This window comes from Metopolophium dirhodum, chromosome 2 (genome assembly GCF_019925205.1).
Source record: "Metopolophium dirhodum isolate CAU chromosome 2, ASM1992520v1, whole genome shotgun sequence".
Lineage (NCBI taxonomy): Eukaryota > Metazoa > Arthropoda > Insecta > Hemiptera > Aphididae > Metopolophium > Metopolophium dirhodum.
In genome coordinates, this window is record NC_083561.1 from 1,385,353 (window position 1) to 1,411,646 (window position 26,294).

Sequence of the window (26,294 nt, forward strand, 5' to 3'; positions counted from 1 at the left end):
CTAAATCTAATAAGAATATATATAAATTAAATATTTAATATATATAAATATTATATATTTTGGTAAAACCATTTGCAAGGACTGACGATTATATCCTTAGTGTAAACATTTGTATGATCAAAAAACTATTAGTTAAGTTCATCAATAATACAAAATGGGGGTTCTCATTTGAAGAATATTAAAATTTGTATGGCCACTCCTTATTATGTAGTATAAAAAAATTCAGGAATTTAAAAATATTTATTATGACCATTGTTATTACTTGAGTATATTAAAATATTCCAAAAATTAGAATTTGAATAAATTTATTATTAAATGAAAAATATGGGGATGAGTATTGGTGAATCACCCTGTACAATGCGCGTATAACCGATAGGTAAATCTGGTCGTGCGAATAACGGAAGACGACCTGATGTGAAAATTCAATTTTGCGCTCATCCCGATCAGTACCTACTCGTAATAATTATTATGTAGGTACATCCGTATAGAGGTATAAAGGTTACCAGCTGGTCCGTTCGAATTACAGACGCTATGTGACCATAATGACATTAAAACCCAGCAAATAACTATAATACTATTCGTATGGGTAGTTAAGGTGCTGCAGGATGCGTAGTTAATAATAATAATGAAAAAAATAAATACACTAAGAAAAGTTATTTTACATTTTTACATCATTTCTTATTCGATCACGTTGTCATGCTAAATCGATGTCTACCGCTATTATAAATAAATAAAAATATGATGGATTGTGTCTTACAAAATAAAAAATGAAAAAATACCTGCTTATATATTATAGTTTATTTACAGACATAATAATATTGTATGCGTTATTCAAAGACAAATAGTAAATTATTTAGATATTTGATATGCCTATATAAATTATAATTCGTATTACGCGTCAATCGATATAAATTAAAAATATTTATAATATTATATAAGATACCTACGTAAAAGTAATTTCCACACTTAATATAAATTATGTAGATGGTGATACTATGTAAAACGGAATGCTGAAAATAATACTTTATTGCCTTATTTACACATTTTGTATTTTTTTATCCATTAAACGATAAATTATTGTATTTTCTAGCCCTTCCTTGACGATACAATATTTATAGGAAACGGATTGTAGGCACATACATTTTAAATATCTGGTGACGTTCGACATACTTTCCAATTAAATGATTCAATGAACTGGAAAGTTTTCGAATAAAACTTGTTGAAATCGTAAAAAAATATCCTTGAAAAGAATAATACAATGCACTTACTGGTTGTGTTTCCCTGGGGTTTGGTTATTGCTGTGGTGGGGTAGTTTGCCGGATGAAAACGATACTTTCGATGTGTTATAGAAAGAAAAGCCTATTCAAAAAATTGCCGTAGTGAAAGTTTTTTTTTTTTCGTGGCTCGACGTTTTAAAGATCTTATTATGCTTGTCATCCGCATTCATCGACCATTTAACATTATATACTTACATTGTTACATGATTGGGTTGCATTTCATGTTTCCATTTAGGTTCAGGTTAAGAGTGATGTAAGTGCCCAACCATTAACCCGATAATGCGTAGTAGGGATCAAATTTATTGTATACATCATTCAGCAAGTAGGTACTCCGAATTATAATTACATCATTAAACGCAGTCGAGGAAAATATATTATTAAATAAAAAATAACAGCCATCACGGGTAATAGTAACCAGAAATAAATCGTGTTTCAAAACGTTATCAACATAAAATTGCAAATTAAAATCTATAAATGGCTATTATATATTATTAAAAAAAATGTTTTCATGTAACATTTTGTGTGCCGTGTGTGTGGTTAGTTTTGGAGAGTCTTGTTGCTCCTTATTTCAAAAAGTCTCATAAAAAAATACGGTTATGCAATCACCAGCAAAGTCAGCAACATGTTTGATATGGTGATCCACTATACCTAGCCCTCTTCTGCCAAGGTACCCATAAAAAAAAGTTTTATTTCTATTTTTATATTACTCAAATAGTTTCTATAGTATAATGATATAATTTAATCTTTTAATCTGATATAATATGCTTGAGAGTTTCGACTCTTCGAACAAATGACGTGAGAGGAAATTGAGAAACACCGGTGATATATACTGCTGTGTTTACATTATTGCTATTACAATAATATGAGTGGATAACAAAATGGCATTGTTTTCCAAAATTAATCTTTACCTAGAGTAATAATTATTAAGTATAATAAAATATTTAAAATCGACTCGACACACAATTGATAATTTTTGTTTTTTTTTTTGTGATTACTTTAGGGCGTCTCAAAAATTGAATCTAAATGGTTCGCCTCATCGCAGAAAAAGACGGGGATCTCAAGGAGAAGATGCTATGTCCACCCCGCATGGATTCGCCAGCGGCTTGCACAAGCACGCGCCTCTTCTGCCAGCATTGTTACAGCGACGGATTGCCGGCAAAGAACTTACTGGTGTGGGCAAGGTATGATTGTTTTCTCATAACACTTTCAGTAATATAATATTTTTGGTCGATTGTACAAAACGCGTAAACCCGACACTTATTACATTATACACATTTTTTTTAGTTATTTCCGCCATGACGCATTTATATTTTATACCACGTTCGATGTTGAAGATTTTGTAAACAAACAAAAATAATAGAGGAATTAATAATCTACGACGATTGAACAATGATATGTATATTGTATATTATCATGTAGGTCGAACTCGCCGCGGTTATTCTTGAATTCTTAATCCGTATAGCTACCCTATATTAATATATTATTTTTATATTAATAGATGAAAACCGTTTTTCATGAATTATAATATATTATTATTTATCACATTATGTGTCTTAAAATCATAGTGCTGATGCGTCAAGTAAACGAGATAAACAAAACACAAAAATACATTTTGAAACTTCGTTTAGGATGACAGAAAACTATGTTTGATGACAGTTTTGTATTTCGTACTTGATAATAATAATATTATTGATGGAGAAAAAAAAGTTACGCTTTAAAATGTCATGTTAAAAGCTCGAGTGTTCTAATTTATAATGTCGGCATATTATTATAAATTATATGCCCCTGTTTCTGCTGCGACTCGTGTATTACAAATGTCGGTACAGATGAATTTTTAACACTTTGTTGCGCTATATACCTTGTACTGCAGCAGTTGTACTATGTTTAAGGAAAACACTATATATATATATATATATATATATATATATATATGAGCCGAGAACAAGCACGTTTGGAATTCTCGAGGAACTACTACTCTGGTACAAAATAATAATAATGAAAAAAATACTTTGAATGAATACTTTTTTTCTTATTTTTTTTTTTTTTTATGCTCGTAGTGCGTACATTTAGTTATATAGTAACAGCGTACAACAGCAGTAGTATCGATTACTTAAATTGGAAAAAATCGTCTTCGTATAGTCGTCGTCGTCGTCGGCGTCGTAGTAGTGCCAAATCCGTTTTGCGTCCGGACGGTGTGACGGTTTTATTTATTTGCTCGTAGACTAACGCTGATTTGTAAGGCTTACAGTCGCCGAACAACACGACACAAAGGGATTACTCCCCCGCCGTGCTGTGGCCCCAGAATTTTGGCTGTCCGTTCTGTTAAAAAGCTTTGCCGTAGGCCTCGAATCAGAGCTTTGCACCTGACGAAGAGAAACTGTTATCGGCCTGCGAATGGCTCACTTCTCACACGCGTCCGTCCTGCCCATCCTTTTCCCATATTATCTGTTGCCCTCGGTCCGAAAAATCTTCACGTACACCTACGTGTGTATTGCTAACGAGTTAAAAGAGCATCGCAGTCCCTCGCCAGTGGTGCTATCGCACGAATGGGATTTACCGAGTGAAAGGAAAATCCGGCATATACGATTCTATATATATATATATATAAGCTATACTGTCTGTTGACTATTATAGTATATAGGTACTGATTTATGTATACGGCGTGTTCTATAAAGATGCGTTGTTATGTTTACTAGATGAATGTCGTCTTAATCAATTTAAAAAATTACCACATCTGTGTGTCGTTTGTATAGATATATAGGTACGCACCTTATAGTCTTTCGATTTACAAGCCATTTACCACTTTTATACAACGACTGAAGTTTATATTCGTGTGGACAAATTGTAAAACTTAGAAAAAGTACCTTGGTATTCCGGCATTTTTGAAATAATTCTCACATTATTTTATATTGATCGTATTATTATTATAGCACTCATATTATACGTAATATAGTCTTAATTTAAACAAATGTAAGGATAAATTTGAATTGCTTACACTAAACTGAACAAAACACACATTTAACGTGTTGCCGACTGCCGTTAATGAAAGTGTAAACTGCTGATTAATTTAATTCTACAAAAACCGTTTCTTTTTATTTTATAACGTTCATGAGATAATTTCTCTAGGGCTATTACTTATTTTCTTATGAAATTAATATAATGGTGACTTTTAAAAGAAGCAATGTAATTTTAAATTAAACATTGTGATGACAATATAAAAAAATAAAAAACTGAATGATTTATGAAAGCACTTTAAGACCTTTTTTTAAGTCGTGTTCGTCGGTAATAATATAAACAAGAATGACATTGAAATTAAGAATCATTGTGGCATTCGTCATTTAAACTGAATATTATATATATAGTATATACTTAACTGTAAAGTACTGACTTTTATTCATTTGAAAAATAATAAACCAAGTCAATATTTTTCCGACTTAATGCAATTTAATACGATTACTTCTACGTTTTTTAACTCGACCTAAATTATACAATTTACCATCGTAGTTTGATACTCTAATGATACAATGTCGTATACTATGTTATGAATTTATGATGAACCTATACCTAATTACATTAGTAAACATTTTTTTATTATTATCACTTTTTGTGTATTATATTATGAATTTGAAAGCTGATTTACAGCGTTGAATAACATAATGCAATATTATTCCATAACGATTAACATAAGTACCTATATAAGAGCACTGTTAAAATAAATAGGTACAAATTGATATGCGGGTGCAGTAGAGAGTTTAATTTAGGAAACGTATAGGTATATAGATGCAGTAACATAGAACATTGTTTCCCGAGTAATTTTTATTAAACTCTAGACGACCGTCGTTATAAAGTTGTCTCGGGCGTAGATGACTGTGATCAATTCGACATGGGACCTCCTCCATATTATATTATAGATTGGCCCCTCGAGAGATATCGTTCAGAGAAATGACTTGGGGCAATTGGTGAAAGGGTACATGTTTGTTAAGAATATTGTTTTTTTCCTGTCTAATTCGTCGTCAGCCTGTCTGGGCACACACACACACACACACACAAACACCCATTATATATACATAAATATACAGCATACACTCGTAACCGTATAATGTACGTGCAAACTGCGCAATACTGGCAGTTATAAATTGTCGCTTGTTAAATGATATAAACAACTGGGATCCCGACCGGGTATACCTCGCTAATGGCACGGCCAATTAACCCTTCAGGGGCCCGGAATTCGGTTTTTTGGTACGGTATAGTCGTCGGATGGAGGTGTGGTGGTGTTAATACACGCGGGACCCGGCCCTGCGGACAAACTAGAATCAGAGAGAGAGAGAGAGATAGAGAGAGAGCGAGAGAGAGATGGGAGTGGTGTGATTGAGTGGGAGTGGGGGGGGGGGGGGAGTGAAAGGAAAAGGCTTATTATATGCATTTTGTACAAAGAGAAAATAGAACGGTGTAAAAAAAAAGACCCTTAGAGCTTCGTGAGGGTTTTATAATTAAAACAAAATATTTTCCTTTCTATTATTTACTTAGTGCCAACTATACCGTCCTTAATTCCGTTACAAAAACGATTTTTAGCAACAGAAAAAGCCTCGACACCGATGTTTATCAAATGGAATATTATTATTTTTCTTATCGATCGGTACACAAAGAAAAAGAGCATACCAGCTTTTACGTATTTTACACGAATTAAGTATTTATTATTTACGTACCATGTGTTGAACTAAATTTTAATGTCACACATTGTCACTGTCTATATGCGTTTCGTTCGAACCTTATGCTTAAAAATAATACATTTGTCAAGGAATATACTTAAATATAATTTAATATCATTTAAAACAATCCACTAGGTATTTGAATCGAGTATTATACAAACTTTTTTTAAAATTAGTGTAAAATATATTAAATTATTAACACGATTATACCTTTTTACTTTCAAGACGTCGTTTGGCTAATGTTTTTTTTTATTTATTCCGTTAGTATTTTACAATAATAAAATGTATTATTCTATTATTTACATTAGATAGTTATTTCTCAGTATAATATTTATCCAAGTCACGTTTAGCGATGACTCCGCACGTGTGTCGTGTGTTACTAAGACATTTACTACCCTCACCTTTTCCTACAGAAGAAAAATAATACGGCTTACACGCCACCGTATTATTATTATTATTAGTTTTCTAGATCATTATTTTATAAATAAATTCGCAGAAAGTGTTCATTTAAGTTTCCTGTTTTAAATTCATGACAGATAAATTAAATAAATCTGCTTGGAAAACGTCAAGGAAATGACATAAACCCTTTTAAATGCCCGAACTGTCACCCTATAAACGTAACAAAAGTCCCGGCAAACGTTTTAACACTTTTTCTTCATAAAAGGATTACATTAGATTATTCCGTTTGTTTGTTAAAACGAACGGAGTAGTCATCTTTGACCAATATCATAAAAAAAATATGTCAATTCTAATTTAAACATTATTTAATATTTGAATTATTATTATTATTATTATCTATAATAAATTATAATTTATAATCGTACGGTTTAACGAAACAGCTAAAGCTCGTTTTAACTAAACAATTGTTTTAATTGTGAAAGAAGTATTATTGGTTCGTGATTATTTAAAAAGAAAAAATTTTCTGTGTTGTAAAGCACCTACTCAAAAGTACGATACCTATATATAATAATTGTATGCATATATAAGAAATATGTATACTTACATACATTCTCAAAATGTAATGCAGCAATTATTTAAAACCCATAAATAATTTTTTTGACGATAATGTATTGATTTATTTTTTCAAATTCAAATTCTAATATAGTAAAATATTATTTAATTTTTAAACTTCGACTTCGCCGTCATTAGCGTCCGCTATTTTTCAACTAATAGTAGGTACCTAGTAGGTTTTATACATTTTGATAAGTAGGTATTTTTTTTTACATTTAACCGAGGGTATATTGGTACCTATATAAGGTAATGAAATAGGTATATGATATTTTTTAACTACAATATTGCGAATCAGAAATAATTTTAGATGTGTTGCAATGTTCAGTGTAGTATCTGAATTTTGTTACAATCGTGTTATTATCAATACAAAGTATATATTATTATATATTGTCAGGACCGGCTCAAGCGAAAATAGTGAACTAGGCAAAATCAAATTTTGCCGCCCTTAACAATAGAATATTATCAGTATTTTGAAAATGCCGCCCTCTTACTATAGTGCAGCTTAATTGCCGCCCTAGGCGTGGGCCTATGTCGCCTACCCCTTGAGCCGGGCCTGAATATTGTATTGTATTATATTTAAAAAAAATCCTAGTTATTATTCAAAAACTGTTTTTTATGAGTTCTGAAATACGAATTGTATTTACAAATTACCAACTGGGTTTAAGTAATAATTATATTATATAAGCAAGTGTTAAACGACATTGTGCTATTACCCAAATTTGCCTAACTTGGAATGTGTAACTATTATTATTTTTTGGCAATTGTCTGATGGATTCGGTGATTAATGAAACCTCGACATATTCGGACTACCGCTGTTTTCCATAATATAGTATCTCCGGAGCCTTTTGTCTTCCCTTATCGTCGATGCCACGCCTATTGTTATCGAACTTTCTCCCTTCGGGACAAACCGAACTTTGCCAACGAAAAAATTCGATTTCCCTAAGTGGAAAGCAGTCCTATAAATATATAATAATAATTGGATTTGGAGACACAAAAAGTTTTTTTTTATTTGAAAGAAATTACAGATGTTATTTACATTTCTACGGTACATTTTATCTAAGTAATTTAAAAATGAGTAAATGAAACAACAAAATAAAAAAATTAATAATTTGCTCTTTGCACGTTTGTCAATTTATTGTAAAAGAGAAAAACAAATATTAGAACAATTCAAAATTATTCGTATTTTTTGAATATAACTTTATATCATAGTTACTTATTTATATTATTTTCACCAATAATAAAACAGTATTACATTTGAACACCTATTAATAAAAGTCATACATAAAACACTTTGTCGATATTGAATTTCTACTACGCATTATGGTTGTATTGATACACTACTGTTTGAATAATTATTGCTGAAATTGATAAAGTGTATACTTAAAACGTGTTCTGTCTGACTATTCTTACGCGCACGTCATATTATGTAGTACCTACGCAGGTCTATGCGCAACTCGAATTGTCCGCGGTAGGACTGATTGGTTTATTGTTTGATTCGAAAATAATACAAATACCATTATATACATAATTATTATAGTACCTATACACTATAAAATATCAACAAAGGCGGTCAGAAAATTTAATTTCTCTAGCTATGACATGATGGATATAATGTAATATCGAAATAGCAGCTACATTATATCCTACTAAAAAGCTTTACGTCATAACCACCGAACGTCCCGCATCTAATTATAATTTATGCACACTGGGACCATATTATTATAATATAACGATAATACCTATACGTACATATATATCGCGGTGTAGATACCCGCGTTGAAGTCAATATTATATACATCCGGTTGGCCGTCGATACACGTGCAGGGCACTTCCAATGTTCTCGTCGTTTCCTGCCGCTCCGAAGCCATTAGGTAGCCGAGTGTGGGTGACCGGCAGACCGGATTGAATTAGCGACGACAGGGCTTTTGCGGCCGTTGTTTTTGTATTATCTCTGTGATGGATTGAGGCGCGGTCCAGAGGGTCCTGCAGGGAATAGGGTTCCGCGGTTATTGTTATTTTTATCCTGCCTCGGTATATATATGGAGCTGCTGCAGGTTTAATATGACGGATAGCGTACTCGATGGATGGAAATGCGATTAGATTTTCTTTTCTTTTCGTTTTCATTTTTATATTCATCTATTTTTAATACGTTTTCCAATATATGGTGGTTTATACAACTGCAGTTTAAATATGGCTTTTCTTCAACTGAAATATTCTATTAGCCATATAGGAAATTAGGACATGGGAAATTATATTATGAGGCATGATGCACAGTATAATATTATGCTATAAACCCGTATACCTACGTATATTTACATGCTATAAGACCATATAACTATATATTATGCACGTGTAATAAACGTTGCATCGTCATCAATATCGAATGTTTATTTAAATAGTGTATAGATTCTAAAATGGTATGAATGTAAATCCAAACAATAATATCATTCTATTACTAGAAAGATAAAAACAAATAAATCATAAATATAGCATTTAACAATAAATTACTAACAATTAATAAGTGATTTTAAAATGTATAATAAACTAATTATATTTTTATTAACATTAAAGTCTTAATAGCAATTACTTATACTTACGTAAATAAAATATAATATAGTCTTAATAAATACATAGGTAATCATATTTAGTTGTTAAGTATAACGATACATACTCAAAATAAATGTACCTATACGTTGATAAAACTAGGCAATTCATTTAAATAACAGTTTACAAAATATATATTTACAAACAAAATTTTACGTCATATTATTATAATTCAACAGCAAATGTTACAATTATGAAATATCGTCAAACTCGACGGCTTCAGACAAAAAGAAGAAAAATTTCTTTAATTTAATCAAATTTATTCGATCTTCTTTAAAACCACCTGTTGCTAAAACTAAACGAGCAAATACTCGGTAGTTTGATTTCATTAATTTTAATGTTTTTTCGTAACTTATAGTATCAAAATAATAATTTTCCGGTGCTTTCATATTTAACATGGTCTCCATGTCGGCACTTAATAAACTTACAAATTTCTGAATTTCTAGTCTCGATAGTAAAATCACGTCTTTGAAATTTGAATTTCTTAAATTATCAAAAAACTTCAACAAAAAGGAAAGCAAACTGGTCAAGTTGCCCGAAGCCTCCGTCGACAATTTTAATGGAAACTGAGTTTGGTGAATATTAAACACTGTTAGTGGTCGTAAATATTTGATAAAGTCAACTATAAAATTCATTCGGTATTTCGTCACATTTTCATGGATTTCCATTTCGTCTATAAACTGAATACCTAGTTTTAAGTGAGTTATTGTCGTCCAGTAAAAACAAATGTATATTGTCCTGAACACGGACTTATGGTATGCGTACATAGCTTGAGGGTTAAATTCAAATGATGCCTCAAATGCTTTTAATTTCAAGTCGATCAAGAGCTCATTCGGCATGGGTATATTTGAAACTAGATGGTTCACAAAATCTGTTAGTGCAATCCTCTTCGGATCAAAATCTAAATCCACTACGTTATCGGATACGTTTAAACTCCGCATCAATTCTTCAGCATCTGCGATGTTCTTGTTCATTTCGTCTAAAATTACTATGAACTCGTCGTTTTTGTACTTTAATCGATACTGAGTCACTATGTCCTTGTCGCTACACCAAGTGTCCCAATAAGTGTAAAATTTATCTAAAAGCATCATGTGGACGTCTCCCATGTGTTTCCTAGCAATTTTCACATCAACCGATGACGTCACTGGTTCCACTGGTATCTTTTGTAGGAAGACTGTATCATATACATTGTTCAAGTATAAATTCAAAGCCATCAATTCGCCAAGACCACCTGTTTCACCGTGAGAAAGTATAGTCAGCATATTGACAACAGTTTCACCGAATTCTCTAATTGGTTTGTCAACAACGGCAGGAATTTTGTTAAACTGAAACGAAGTTGAATTGTTATTATTATTTATATTAAAATTAATCACTTTATGATATTTCAAATATCTATTATTTTTTCTTGTACAAAACTAAACAAATATTGAAATATACGTATAAAACTAAACAAACATGTCTTCATACCTTGTTTAATGGATATGAGTTTAACAAAGCATCACTGAGAACTATATGCTTGACGGACAATTCGACAAAACTGCATCTTGCTGCTCGAAACATGGCGGATCTGATATTTTTTCCATGCTTACACGACCTTATACTTCCATGATAAATATTTGGGCAATCGTCTACTTCGTCGTCACGTTCATGATTGCACCCATAAATTGCCTAATTCAATGTTATTCTGTTAGATTAATAAATTAATTTAAATTTAAAACATAGCTCATAGGTTGCACACGAAGTAGTACAAAACTATAAAGTTCGTTTTTATTATTTTCGAAATAATTTTTACATAATTTAATTTATTTTTTATTATTTACGAGCAAATATTATTAATATTATAAATATTATTTTTATTTAAAAAAATACAAACATTGTGTATAATTGTATTAAACTTCAGTCGTTTTCTTTCACTTAAGACTTCACCATTCTCATTAACAATAAACTTAAAATGTTGTGTGAAAAGTTTCTGCCAACCATCCAATTTGACATACTCGTGCAATTCTTGTTCTAATTCCTCTCTGCATTCTGATTCCTTCGAGTTATTTGCTTGTGTCGACCAAATAGTAACTCCTACAATTATTGCTATAAGAACCGCTTTAATCATTTCCCTATAAACAAAAAGATGTGTTACAAAATATGTAAAAAATTGCATTTTATATTCTAAGTGAATTATACATGAATTATCGGTTTAAATATGATGCATGCGTTTTTTTGTGTCTGTTATCATCTTTTGGAGCAGAAAAAACGTTCACTATTCTACTTCGATGTTGGTTTCTGGTGGAAAATTGGACAAAGTTGTTAATATCTGAGGGACAAAAGTAAAAATTCAAAGTACTAGTGAAGTACTTTTAAAAATAATCAATAAAAAAAATTTTTGATAAACAGGCATTTTTACGCAAAACTAGCTTTTGACAGAATCGATTTTGTTTTTTTATTGGAATTTAAAAACAAATAACTGTATAGACTTACACTTTAACTAAATATTTAAAATAGTATTTTCTGGACATGGTATAATTTTTAAAACATGTTGGCTCTTTTGGGGCAATTTATAGATATTTAAAAAGTATAAGTTTCATGCAATGTATGTATGACACATACTCGTAATTTCTAATTTTTAAGTAAAAAACTTGAACATTTAATACATTAAGTTCCTCATAAGTTTTTTTCACTGGAAGTTTAAAAAAAAATATTTAGCAGAATGCTGAATACATTTTATTAACGACCGATTGAAGTTCAAATTTTTAGGACATTATATATTCAAACGCATAATAACAATTTTAGTTATTTTTATAATTTATTTATAAAATACTATTTGTAGAGACTTGCATCTTTTCACCATGGCATATATTATATGTACTTACTATACCTATATCATTGTATGTCTAGCTACGATTCACAGTTAAATTTTTAAAATATTTATATTAATTTTATACTGTTTATACGACGAACCTATTCATGCCATTCTATGCGATACGTCGGTATTAATTTTGACTTATATAGGTCAATAACCGCTGGTAATATTATATAAGATAATATTATAATTATTTTATTAAATAAATAATGATATAAACAATTTGTTTTTGGAAAAATATTAGTTAATTTTTATCGTAGGCATTACTTATAGAAAAATTAGTTAGTAATAGCATTATAAAATATAAATATATAATAAAATATCCTTAGAATTATATAATATAAGCGCTGACTGACAGACCGTGAAACAATTTTTCATCGTATACATTGATAACTGATTTATCATTGAATTCAAATTTAACACATCTATATAATTGCAGTGACCTACTCAATGACTAGATGCACTACTACACATGCCTACTATACAGCAGAGCGACTATCTTGGTTTTTTTATACGAAAAAATGTATACCTATTATCTTATAGTATAAAACAGTATTGTATAAAGCAGGTCAGGAGCAATTTACAAACATTTTATTAAAGTTTTCTTATAAATTAATTTTAGATAAGAAATTATACAAATTGGGCACTATTTAAAATTATTACGTTCAAAAGAGGATTCTGATCGGAGCTCAGTGGCATTTCTTGACCAATTTTTAGGGGCGGGGAAACTATTAAATTTAGTACATTTTAGACATACAATGTACTATAGTTTATACTGTGGTATAAAACGCCTCGTTATAGTAAATACTAAATAGCTACACAAATTTTAAGGTGCCACACTTGTATTTGTTGAGCTCACACTTAACTAGTTTTTACAGAAAAACATAAAAAATGACACCATAGTAAAACCAATACATTCTTCTCGTTTAAAATCGAAAATAATGATTGCACTAAACAGAAGCGTATTTGTTAGGTTACCATATGTTTTACCACAGCAGCTTTATAATATTAATGTAGGTATAGGGACCTACTTTATAATAGTAAAATAAAATAATATTCAAAATATAATTATTTAAATACTGACCTATGATTTTTAAGTTGGCGTTATAACAAAAGGATATAACATGTGAGTAACATGTTTATAAAATAATATTGTGGTGTAAGTTTTTCTAAATTAACAAAATGTTCAATATATTAAATGAATAACTACCTAATTAATTGTTTTCAGTAAATGCAATGAATTGTGTTAAATATGAATTTAGATATTCAGTTATGACCTACATATCAGAGTTTTACAATAATACAATGCATATTATCGAAGTGAAAATAACTAAAACGTACTACAGCTATACTATATTATTGCTGAATTTAGTTTTACTCTAAAAAAGGTGTTATACAAAAATATTATATCATTTCAATTATGGCCATCGTGTTATAATTATTTATTATGAGACAAAGCACTGTTAAGTACCTACTGTATGCGATGTATTATAATGTATTATGTATACATTTTGGATTTATAATATTGTTATTTAACTCTATAACAATACATATAGTAAATAAATAATTATATACCTAATAATATATGGTAATTTAAACTAATTTTTTTTAACTTAACATATGTATAGGTTTATAGAAACATTCGTCTGTAGACTAAAATCTTCACAAAATATTTATTTAATACTATATTGTCTATATTGTACATAGGTACTTACGTAATATGTTTTAGTTCATTTGATTTGTTATGATGGCAACATGCATTATACTACGAACTGAAACATACACCGACTGAACGACTTATTGTGTTCGGTTTTACTGCAAACTACAACATATACAAATTTGTACAGGTGTTCAAACGCATTGTTTAAACAGCCTACGTTTGAAAGTCACTTGTTTTCGTTTCTTTAAAATTGTTGCATACTCTTCGAACAGTGTAGGTTAACCTATTATTATGAAATACGAATTAAATGTATTTTATGGCTCAAAACATTATTGAGAAAAACTATTTTTTAATTTCAATATATCTACTGTTTTACGAATTTATTCAAGACAAAAAATAATATTTTGACTAACGTTTGTGCCTTTTCGACGAAAGTTATTGGTGAATATTTAAAATCGAGAAGTTAATAATTATGCTGATTGCAGTAAGCTTCTATAATATTTAACAACCGTAATCACAATAATATTATTGGAAGCCATTAGAGGTATACCTACTTCAATAGTAATTTATAATCACACATTTCATAACGAATATGGAAAATGCTGTGTGGTTTAGAAATTTTTGCATATACAGAATATAATATATAATTATTACCTTACCTAACCTAACCTGTGGATCGATTTGTAAAAGACCATAATCGATTATTTCAATAAATTATTCAAAAATAATCGTTTGACAGTTTTAAAATACCTACAATATTATTATTATAACTGATCGTATGACTTCAAAGACTTGGATCAAAATTCTTAAATTAATTTTTGTTTTGTCTAATGATTTCACTAGAAATCCATGGAAAGTATTAAGACATCTTATATTAGTCGTGCACTTTTTTTTTATGATATTGCATTGAAATTGTATTTTTCATTAAAATATTAATATAATTATTAATTTACATAATACTCCTAAGAAGACAATTTATGTTAAAATTGTTATAACATAATAAGATTGATTGTGAAGTGAATTTATTCGGCTTCTAAAATTTAAATAATTCAAAAATGTCATCAATGCTTTTTGGTTTACCATTTGCGTTCGTGTAAAACTAATTAAATCGATCGAACATTTGGCAAATTCTATAATAAATACGTGGATGTGATAAAAATACTTAAAACTTTAAATTCGTAATAGTTTAAAAAAAAAACCGAAAAACAATTATTTTGAAATATTTGTCGATCTAAATAAAATGTTGAAATTATCCTTTTTGAATATTTTTTTTATCAAATATGATGGTTTTAATAATATCCTGCGCTGCAAGGTGAGAGAAATATACATATCGTCGAACAGACAGTTTTCTTTTACCTTCCCACCTTATGACGGTTATTTATTACATTTTGATACCTGTCATTTGAATTAAATCAACAATATTGTATTTTACTATTTTTTCCTACAATGGTGTCATTTTGGGGCAGGGAGGGGGTCGCAAGGTAGGCATATGATTTTAAAAGCAGCCTGTTGTGCTGGTGCCCGGTGGTTTTCGATTATCATATTTTATGAGCACAAGAACAAGAACACGCCTATAGGAAAATATTATATTGTGCAGGAACTAAGAAATTATTATCACAATGATAAATTGGTAATTATACTTATTAATAGTTGAAATATATTTAAATTTAGACGCACGCGTGGACGTGCATGAAAGTTGGTATATGGAATGTGTGTGTTTTATTAAGGAAAAGGAACATTATATAATTTTAATATGTGCTTGCGATTTGCGAGTGGTTGTTTTTTAAGTTACCCATTTGGGTGGGTCAAAACTTTTGTCCCCCTCTATTAAAAACTGAAATGATGCCGCTGTTTTCCCACATCGAATATATGGCAGAGTGCTTTATCTGTAACAATTAGGGGTCACTATTTCACGTGTATTTAAGAACACGAACGTACGTGTTTTTATGGAAACGGTGTTAAAGACCGTGTAATTCAAATACACGTGTATACGTGTATTTAGAGTCCATATACCCGTGTGACGTGTATTCAAAGTCCTTACGTTATGATCAGTGGTAGATACTAGATACAAGGATGGGTAAAAGGGACACGTGCCTTTGCCCCTCCGGCCTCCCCATTGTCATTTATAAAAATAATTACTAATTTGAGTTTTATTTAACGATTGTATTATAATATATTTGACAGTAAAACACTATAAAGATAACTTATAAATACGACAAAACCCAAACTAATTCTTTTAATAAATTACAAATTAGATTCATACATAATAAATAATAATATAAATTATAAATGTTTTCGTATTTGCTTTTTCAATGAATATTTTTTAGAAATAAAAAATTACAATATAATAACAAAAATAATTTCTTAAACTATAAAATATAAATACAATTATTAAAAATTAACTGTAGAGAATTTTTTCTTATGATAACCTATGAATAAATAATTTAGGATAAAGAAACAAAAATATGAAATAATAATTAAACACAGTCACTGTATAATTATGAAAGAAAAAATGTACATTAAATGTTCTATAATAATAATTGACGATTTTGATACAAAAATACTAACATATTAACATTTTCTGGTGCTAAACAGTTCCTTTTGGACGTAACGACATTCCCGGCAGTTGAAAAACATCGTTCCGAACTTACAGATGTTGCTGGTATTGACAAATATTTCTTTGCTAACTCGGCTATTAAAGGATATTTTTTTTTATGTGACTTCCACCATTCAAATGGATCAAAATCGTACCTCAGTTGTGGTTCTGCTAAGTAATAATGGTATTGTGTCGAAGCATCATTGATGTCACGAACTTCTTCGCCGTATAAAAATTCAAGTGCACCCTTATTTTTTTGAACACAAACGTTAGTTTCCTCTCTGTTATCCGGAGTATTCATTTCAACCAGTAAATTTTTTACTTTGGAACGAATATTTTCCCTTACATCTATTTCTTCATGTTCCAATTCTTTATACCTCGGGTCAAAAAATGATGAGACTTGTCTTGTAGATACTATGTTTTCTAAATTGTTAAGCTTAAAACGTTCTTTCAATTGCGACACTACTGTCTGTTTGAAATTTATAACGACTTCATTATCATCTTTGTTTAGTTGAAAGTGTTTTTCAATCACTTTTGAAAGAAGTGGTCTAACCATTGATACAGGAGAATGTGTTTCGGCACAAAACACAGTTGTGACAATTTGTAATGGTTTTAACAAGATAATCAAAGTTTCCATTTTTGTCCAGTCACTTTCCGTAATTTCCAACTTTTTTGCTATTGAAACATTTGTTGTATTACGATCTGCTAAGACGTTTGTCACAGCACACCTGTTAGCATAAAGACGATCCAACATCATATATACTGAATTCCATCTTGTTTTACAACTTTGGATCAGACTTTGTTGTGTTAATCCAAGCTGCTCTTGCATTTTTGTTAAAGCATGCTTAGCTACATTGGAATGCTTAAAATGACCAACCATTTTACTACTTAACTGAATTAGTGTAGTGATTCCATCTTGTCCTAATCCATTGTTGACCGCGAGTTGAATGCTATGAGCAGCGCACGTTACATCGTATGTTTCAGAGATATTTGTCAGTAACTGTACAGCATTTATTGCATTTCTCGCATTATCTGTGACAACTGTCATAATTTTTCCACCAATTTCCCATTTATCAAACGTATCTTCTAATTGATGAGCAAGATTTACAGCAGTATGAGATTCCTCCATTGCATGTGTTGTAAGTGTATATGACTTCGGGCACCATTGATCATCAATTATATGAGTAGTAACTGTAATATAGCTGTGTTGAGATAATGATGACCAACAGTCAGATGTACATGCTATACTTTTAGAATCTCTTAATTTTTTCTGTATTATTTCTGTTACTGACGATCTTAACACTTTCATTCTGGATTTTATTGCTCCTTCTTTACAAATTTTATAATTAGGTTCAACAACAGCCATAAATTGTTTAAAACCTTCACTTGAACAAAAAGATATGGGCATTTGATTCACGGCTATCATTTTTGCCAATGCTTGATGTATCTGTTCGGTTTTTTCAGAATTGCAAATTTTGTCCTCCCGATTTATAAAAGTTCGTCGTCGTTTCCTAGGTATTGGCGCGTCAATTTCCAAACTTTGCGATTCTGAAGAACTTGCAGTCGTAGTTGAACTGGTTAAGATACCGGAATTAACAAATTCATGACCAGAAACAACCCTTTATTAATGACAAAATATATAGATAAGTTCCTATGATTAGTGTTTTAAAATTTTGAATTTTTTATTTTAAATATATTGTGAACTATGATGAAAATTCGATGCATTCCTAACTATTATTTACTAATTTTAAGTCTTTACCTATCTATATTCTATATTATACATATTAATATTTAATATATATATAACATAATAGGTATAATATTTCTGTTAAATAAAACAGCAAAACATAATTTTACTTTAAAAATCAGATTATATTTCTAAATAAATACAGTGTGATCAGGATAAGTGGAAACACTCAATAACTATGTGCAGACTTAATATAATTTAATATTGTTATTTTATTATTTTATTACTTGTTTAATTATGATACGTCATATATAAAAAATATTCTTTGTAAAAAAAAAGATAATTTACGGTTTATGAACATAATATATATTAAATGTACTTACCTTCGTGTTACAGTTGTAGGTGGTTTTATACTATGTATAGTTTTTAAATGTCTGCCCAAAGATCCTGTTGTTCCACCAATACAACAAAATTCATTGTTTTCATTTTCGGTACACAAATCACAGTAAGCTTTATCGCCATGCCGTTTAGCATACAGCCACACCCAACTTTTACACTTATTACTCATCTTATGAATTAATAAAATAGTTATCTATTGTTATTTGAGTATGGAAACATATGACAATGCACAAGACGTGAACAACACACAAATGAAATAACATCACTCCAAATTAAAGAACCCAACTCGTAATTTAAGTTTTATTAATAAAACGTATTTACGAATTTGCGATAATGTTGTTATCTTCACTATTAAATATCTATCATACTCGTTAAAGTTGCTTCAAGGACGTCGTTCCATAAATTAAAGTTAAAAATATTAACTCTAGACTTTGACCAGCTTGCCGTACTGGCTTCGTCTATCTGTTAGTAAATGTCAATTATCGGCCGATAACAAACAATATAAGAGACAAAATAATTCAGTACACGAAAATTGTATAGCACACGTCAGAATAACATGGCAATATTATTAATAAAAAAATAAAAAGTTTCTGGACTTTAAATACACGGGTAATTTTAATACACGGGTATCTGGACCTTTAATACACGTGTATTAAGATACACGTGCACACGAACTTTAAAAACACGTGTAAATAAATACACGGGTATTACTACATTTTATTGTACATGTTCGGACTACGTGTACACGTGTATATCAATACACGTACCAAACCGAGAGCCCTAGTAACAATGAATGCGCTGTATAGGTATTTATGTAGAGGTAATAGGTAATATCAGGGGCGCCCGCCGCAATTATTATTCTCTGCACTTGATGTCAACAATTTAAAAATGATATCCTCCAATTGTATTGAAAAAATTACTTTAATTTTTATTTTTGTCAAAAGGTATTTTGTACATTTCGTTTGGTGCTTTGGCCTGCGGGCACTCCTGGGTATTATAGTAATAATAGTAGGTATACTAATTATCTACGAGTCAGGTTTAACGTGAATAAAATCGTAAATAATATAGTGAATTGAGGGTTTTTTTTAGGGAATACATCAATGGCTAGAGTCTAGACTCTATAGATAATTTTAGTTTTTAATAATGTGTAATAATATTAAAACCCATTCTATGACCAAAGAAACTGAACATCTTCTACGTATAAAATCGTGTAATTGTTTTTATTTTTTAGTCCATACATAAATTATTCAAATTTTTTATACCAGAATTTACAATTCATCCAACGTATGGCATGGCGAGTAGGTACCTATAGTGCCTACGGTTGTACTGATAATATTCATCGATTAATACTTTATTTTAAAGCCATTCCAACTATTTTATTGTGATAAGAATGTCGGTAAAACTTTATCTTTTGAATTGTTCAGTTTTAAATAATATACTTAAGGAAATTCACAGTAGGTATGTGCAATTACACCGCAGTGGTAGTGGTATTTCATTAATCGAATTTATGTCAAACAATACACACACTTTAAAGTTGTAATGCATTTTATCAGCTTTATAATATATTAAAACTTATTGTATGGAGGTACCGCTATTTTAATTGTTTATTTAATCATATTATTCATAATACTATTATTATTATTATTACCATTATTATCATTATACTATCATGATTATTATCATTATCATTACCACGAACTAGTAACTACTACATAATATTATAGTAGTTCGTGATCATTACCATCGATATTATTATTGATTATCAAACAAACAACATTTTTTCAAAATGATTTAAACATTTTTAATTGAAAACTATTATAAGTTTTCCTGTAGTAAAAAATCTTAACATTGTTAGTCAATAGTCAATATAGAATCTGATTTAAAGTTTAACTTAGACAAATAATGATAATAACTCATCTTTTAAATAACTATAAATTGTGAAAAAAGCAACAAAAAAAGTTCGTGTTTTAATTTTTAATGGTTCAGATAATATAAATAAAATATAATATATATTGAATATTGATTCGATTCTAAGTTGAATGCGGTTTCCATTATTCGACTGCATTAATGTCTTTTTTATGATTTATTCACAAATTATTGAAGCTTTGGTTTTGAATTTTATTCCCAAACGACTTATCTTTGGAGGACCTAATAATATTTTTATTCCAATCACAAAATATGACAATATGACGTCAAAATAAAAATTGCAAAAAAAAAGTCAAAGTCTGTTGGGTTTTTTAAAAAGTAATTCTTAATTTCATTTGAAACTGTCAGGTGCCGAATAGTCAAGCGTTTTCGTTTACTTCACGATCCTGTCCACAAGATATTTTCTTTCGAAAACCTTGTTTAAATTAATTATTTCTCGCGTACATTTACAATTTAATCATGTCCTTGTAGTGTTCATCGTGAACAGTATAGACAGTATAATATATTATTATTATTGTTATTACATCAACCTGAATAATAATGACTGAATAAATATAAATAAATTTATACCCTATATATATGATTAAACAAACAAAATTGAAGGAATGAGAGGAGAAGAGGTCAAAAGAGAGGAATTACATCGTATCGAGGAGGGAGGGAAGCTTGATTATGATCGCGAAATTGATGAATTCCACCGCGACAGTTTCGTCTCGACCCTTATAACCGGAAATGGCTCTTGAAAATTATTAACGAGGTTATTTGGACCTCGTATAGCTTTTTGGTTCACAGATTTTTCTCTTTTTATTTTATTTGTTGATTTTTCATCGTATTTTCATAACGGCTTCGTGCAAATAAAATATGAAGGTAGATTATCGTTTGAGAATAAAAATAGTGTTATTTGATATTTTTTCCCATTCTAACCACAACGTCTTTGTCAATCGTCAATCATGTTTTTACCTGTAGTATTGAACTCATTTTACTTTACAAACAACGTTAGCCGACAGCACTCATATTATGTATTTTTAACAGCTTGTAAATTTAAAATAGTTTTATTGATTGATAATATAACAATTGTGTATTTAAGATTATTGTCGCACGTATATTTTGGACCATTTTACTTATTATTATGTTACACCTAAAATAATATTTTTTCTTCTCTTGTCTAATTTTTAATGAATGTTGCTATATTTTGTAACGCCAAAATACCAAAAAAATTATGTACTTATAGTGTTGTTCTGTAGTTAATTTGCATAGAGTGTTTTCTTTAGAATTAATTACTTCAGTTTTCCCTTTTGTTATTGCACAGGTAATTTAATTGGTATTTTTCTCGTATAAAAGTAAACTTACATCACAAAAAAACGAAGTCCTACTACTGTTTTTTTTTTCAAAACAATATAAGTAGTGAAATATTTTATTTTACTTTTTTAAATGAAATAATTCATTCTTATTCCTTTAATTACATTTTCTTTATTTATATTACAGTGTTAATATTTTTCTATAATTTTAATGAAAGTTTAAAGTTGCTAAATAAGTAAATAAATAAATAGTTGCTTAATAGTCTGCTCTCAGAACTTGCAAATTACCAATTTTTATTAAATGTAGAGTATCCATAACGTTATAGTTGTATTAATTTGGAATTTTTTAAGTCTTATACAATATAGGTAATATTATACGAAGTGTAAAAGAATGAATTTCATTGATATTATAAGAATAGTTATGTAAATTCAGTATTTAAAAATGTTTGTTATACCTAAGTCACGTTTATTAATGCATAGTATGTATTGTTCAAAAATCTATAAACAAAAAATATGTATTATAAACACCTAAAGATATGGGTTGGATTTTCGTGATATTTGAAATGGTTATTTTTTCTAAATCCCATATTTTTACCCTTATACAACACCTTTGGAAATATTTGAATTTAGGAGGGGGATCACTGATAACTGCCGATTTCCGATGCAGAAACCCTTATTTTTCATTTCAAAATAAAATAACTATCGAAAATATACGACCCACCTACAAAATATAGAGAGGGTGATTTTGGACTGTAAAAAATTACCTAGGACTTGAAGTGTCAAAAATGTTCGGGTAATAAATCCTTTTAGTTGTGTTAAATGTAGTTTATTTTTTTTTCACCGACTCGTTGATATGCATTAACTTTAAACGTTGCCTGTTCGAGTCGTTTTGAACAAAACGCATTCGATATAATTATTAGGTATAGCATTTTTACAATATAATATGTTATTAAGTACGTAGGTATAATGAATTATCCATTATTATTAGCGATAATATTGTTTTAACGTGTTGATATGAATTACTTTACCATCGCGATCTGATCAAAATTCACCGATATCCTATATTGTAATAATTTCATATTCGTATTTTAGACGTAGTTCTATTATATTTGTTGTGCGCACAACTAGCGTATACCGAGAGTTTTTTGACACGACACATTTTTATTGTTTTAACGTTTTGATATTAATTAATTTACCATCGCGATCCGATCGAAATTCGCCGATTCCACATTATAATTATTTTATGTTCGTATTTTCGTCGTAGTTGTATGATTATTTTTTTGTTCGCACTAGAACCACAAAACTAACGCGTGGTCATTGCCGAGAGTTATTTTTTTTTTTGATGCGCACACACGTCATATTATTATGTCCATGTACGAGGCGCGGTGTAGTAAACACGATACCGTTTTATTTGCAAACAGTGCTGTAGTAGTTGTTGTTTGTCCTCGTGTACAACACGTCCATATCGCGTAGACCCCGTGGCCTCTCTCGTACATATACTCATCGATCTAGAAATCTTGACAGCCGTGCGGATAATTAATATGACGGCGGGACCGGGCGCAGAAACAAGGGTTTGGTATGGCACGCGTGTGTGCATCATGGGAAACTCTACGGCGGCGCGGGTATACACACCGACTACACACACACACACACACACACACACACACACACTCATATATAGCAACCTAGGTACAAGAAAAGTACGTGACGTTACCAGGGACCGGGGAGAAAATCGATGGGTTTCCAATCGCATCCGGCTCCCGCTGTCATTTCCAATTTCCGCCACGGAAATAGTCCAGTGTTCAAAAAATAATAATAATAATAAAAAAAGGGAAATCCCCGACCAGGATGAGACCAAAAATGAAAATTAATAACATCAAAATTAATGGCGTGTGCGTTAAATTTAATTTCGTGTTATATGCATAACGGATATTTGCAGCACATATACATCAGAGCGATTACACTGCATATACCATAGGTATATACATAGTGCTACCCATAATATAATAATATATAGCTGGTACCTATATATATGCAGAGTCGGAATCATTCATATATTATTACATTAAATGGGTACCTAGGTACTATCTTTGTAATAATAGCTGATAACTTCGTAAATGGTGATATTTTTTTAACACGGTTTTTCTCTTTATTGTTACATGATTACATTGTAAAAAACATGAAAACTGGTTACAATTTTAACTAAAAAATGTTTACATTTCAACAACAAAATATTATTATATCAACATTTATGTCTAAAAGTATCTCTATTAAAAACGTACAATCGTTATATATCTCTCGTTATTCTATAACGGGCTATATTAAATAGGTACTTGAGTTAGATGATTTTAACCTAAAAAACAAATAATATTTTGTAAAGTGAACCATTTTTTTTTTATGATTCAGTTATGCTAAAAAATAATATCAAACTTTGAATGTCTCGATTATTTCATAAATATCATAATATATATTTTTATATTTTTTGCTTATTATAAACTCGATTATTTAATTATATTGACACATTAAAATCATGATTAACTCCGTAACCGTCGATAATACGTTACTTCGAAGTCTAAAAGTATACTGCACACGGTCCATTATAGTCAGTGTTAATTTAATGTAAAAGTCAATATAGATTTCCTGTTAATAGGCAAATAAAATGAACCATATTAAAAAGCAATTCTGCAAATCACGCAGTTAATCATAAAATAGTAATTCCACGATGTTTTTAATGTCATCATAGAATTCTTAGATTGAAGTATTTCATTGAAAACGTATATGTTTTTCGCCCAATCAGATTTTCCATTAATTTTAATGTAGCTAAAAAGATTTTAAGACTTTGAATCTTGGCAGTTAAAAATAAAGTTAATAAACGTTTAAAATATTTAGTTTAATATGCAGATATGACTTAAGATAGAAATTATTTAAATTTGGTAGGTAGTTTATTTTTATGAACATTCGCTATTTTTTGTAATTCTACTTTTCAACCTACTTAAAAAATTGTAACTTTAATTGGAAATAAAAAACAAACAGTGTAATATCGCTGGTACAGTAAATATCAGTTTTTTATGCTCAAAGCCCATTTAGACGATAATAAGGGTTTTAAAGAAATTGATGTACATAAGTACATATTATTTTAAGTAGGTACCTATTGTAAGAATGTATACCATTTTTTTTATCTCTAATTCCCTCGGCCCGGAATTTGTCGAAGACACCAGACAAGGATATAAAAATAAGAATCAAAAATCTGACCATCAATCTGATACGGTTCTAGAATAATAAACTCGGATATTATCGATTATTTTGAAACAAACGGCATGCATTTTGATACGGGGGGCGTGAAAACAACCACACGAACTGTCATCCAAAAACTTTGGAATACGCACATCGATTGGACGGGGTTGAAGGGTTTCGTCGACTTTGGAAGTCGAGCTTATGGGGTGACAACCCTCTCGGTGTTAGCTCCCCCTTATCTTTGGGCTGCTGGACGGATATCCATCCATCGGAATGATTCCTCGCCTCAGCTCCGTCGAAAAGCTTTTTAGAAAGACACTCTCTATGAAACCTTGTCGTCGTTCTTTTCTCTTGACAGCCACGTGACGAATAAGAAAGAAGTTTTTAGTCGAACAAAACAACAAAAGAAGTATATATAAAAGTGACAATACTCCTTTGGGGCATAGCCGTCTAGGATAGATCTAACGCAAATAAGTTGTTCAAAGAAAACTTATTTTTATATTCACACGTCTGTATATTATAATGCTATACCTTTAAACAGAGTGTTACCACTGTTACCAGTTGTATCTTACTGTCTCAGACATTCATGTATTTTTCAACACCACGAAATTGTCCCGTCCCGTGTCTATCAAACATTATGCGAAGTCGTAAATTTTATAATCAATTACTAAAGTGCTCTATAATATATTTTCCCTCCTCTAGTATAACGATGTTATCACCGTTCCCGGATGTTTATAGTTTGACGAGTTTTCGGATTCAAATTAATTTAGGTATGGTTTGCGTGGAAAAATATATTCTCAACATGGCACCACCACTGAACACAAATAACATTGTTTTTGTATTCGTAACAATATTGACTAATGTAAAATGAAACCCCATTCAAGTTAATTAATTCAATCATTCGTCGTATGGCATGCGAACCGAATAAGTTCGATTAATCTATGCTATAATAACTATATGATTTTAATTCGCTTATACATAAATAAATATCCATAATGAAAAATTATTATTATTATTACTCTGAATAATGATCAAAACATAA

The 26,294-nt window shown here is 29.9% G+C and overlaps 3 protein-coding genes across 7 annotated transcripts in view; 1 reads left to right on the forward strand and 2 right to left on the reverse strand.

Moving 5' to 3' along the window:
• The window catches only part of LOC132939802 (kinesin-like protein CG14535), a 183,573-nt gene that overhangs the window by 92,409 nt on the left and 64,870 nt on the right, over positions 1 to 26,294 (forward strand). For all 4 annotated transcript variants that reach the window (XM_061007179.1, XM_061007181.1, XM_061007180.1 and 1 more), the window contains one exon: positions 2,278 to 2,458. In XM_061007179.1, the coding sequence (XP_060863162.1) occupies positions 2,278 to 2,458 (181 nt within the window). The remainder of the gene's footprint in view (positions 1 to 2,277; positions 2,459 to 26,294) is intronic.
• LOC132939804 (uncharacterized) lies at positions 7,687 to 14,269 on the reverse strand. 2 transcript variants are annotated; one of them, XM_061007185.1, is made up of 5 exons: positions 14,171 to 14,232; positions 11,780 to 11,909; positions 11,475 to 11,712; positions 11,069 to 11,269; positions 7,687 to 10,926 (listed from the first exon to the last, which is right to left on the reverse strand). In XM_061007185.1, coding segments are annotated over exons 2-5 (1,575 nt in total). In that variant the 5' UTR covers positions 11,782 to 11,909; positions 14,171 to 14,232; the 3' UTR covers positions 7,687 to 9,792. The 2 variants fall into 2 exon arrangements, with proteins under 2 accessions (XP_060863168.1, XP_060863169.1); XM_061007186.1 differs by lacking the exon at positions 11,780 to 11,909 and having other exon boundaries at positions 7,689 to 10,926; positions 14,171 to 14,269.
• LOC132939803 (E3 SUMO-protein ligase ZBED1-like) lies at positions 15,992 to 19,582 on the reverse strand. Its single transcript, XM_061007184.1, has 2 exons — positions 18,782 to 19,582; positions 15,992 to 18,330 (listed from the first exon to the last, which is right to left on the reverse strand). Exons 1-2 carry the CDS (start codon positions 18,964 to 18,966, stop codon positions 16,644 to 16,646), a joined length of 1,872 nt encoding a protein of 623 aa, XP_060863167.1. The 5' UTR covers positions 18,967 to 19,582; the 3' UTR covers positions 15,992 to 16,643.

What these genes read in the sequence shown, in the direction of transcription:
- LOC132939803 (XM_061007184.1), bottom strand. Translation starts at nt 18,966, where the DNA reads ATGAGTAATAAGTGTAAAAGTTGGGTGTGGCTGTATGCTAAACGGCAT. An exon ending in CCTACAACTGTAACACGAAG is followed by an intron (nt 18,331 to 18,781) that starts GTAAGTACATTT and finishes TCATTAATAAAG; the next exon opens with GGTTGTTTCTGGTCATGAAT.
- LOC132939804 (XM_061007185.1), bottom strand. An exon ending in TTAATACAATTATACACAAT is followed by an intron (nt 11,270 to 11,474) that starts GTTTGTATTTTT and finishes ACATTGAATTAG; the next exon opens with GCAATTTATGGGTGCAATCA. An exon ending in ACTCATATCCATTAAACAAG is followed by an intron (nt 10,927 to 11,068) that starts GTATGAAGACAT and finishes ACTTCGTTTCAG; the next exon opens with TTTAACAAAATTCCTGCCGT.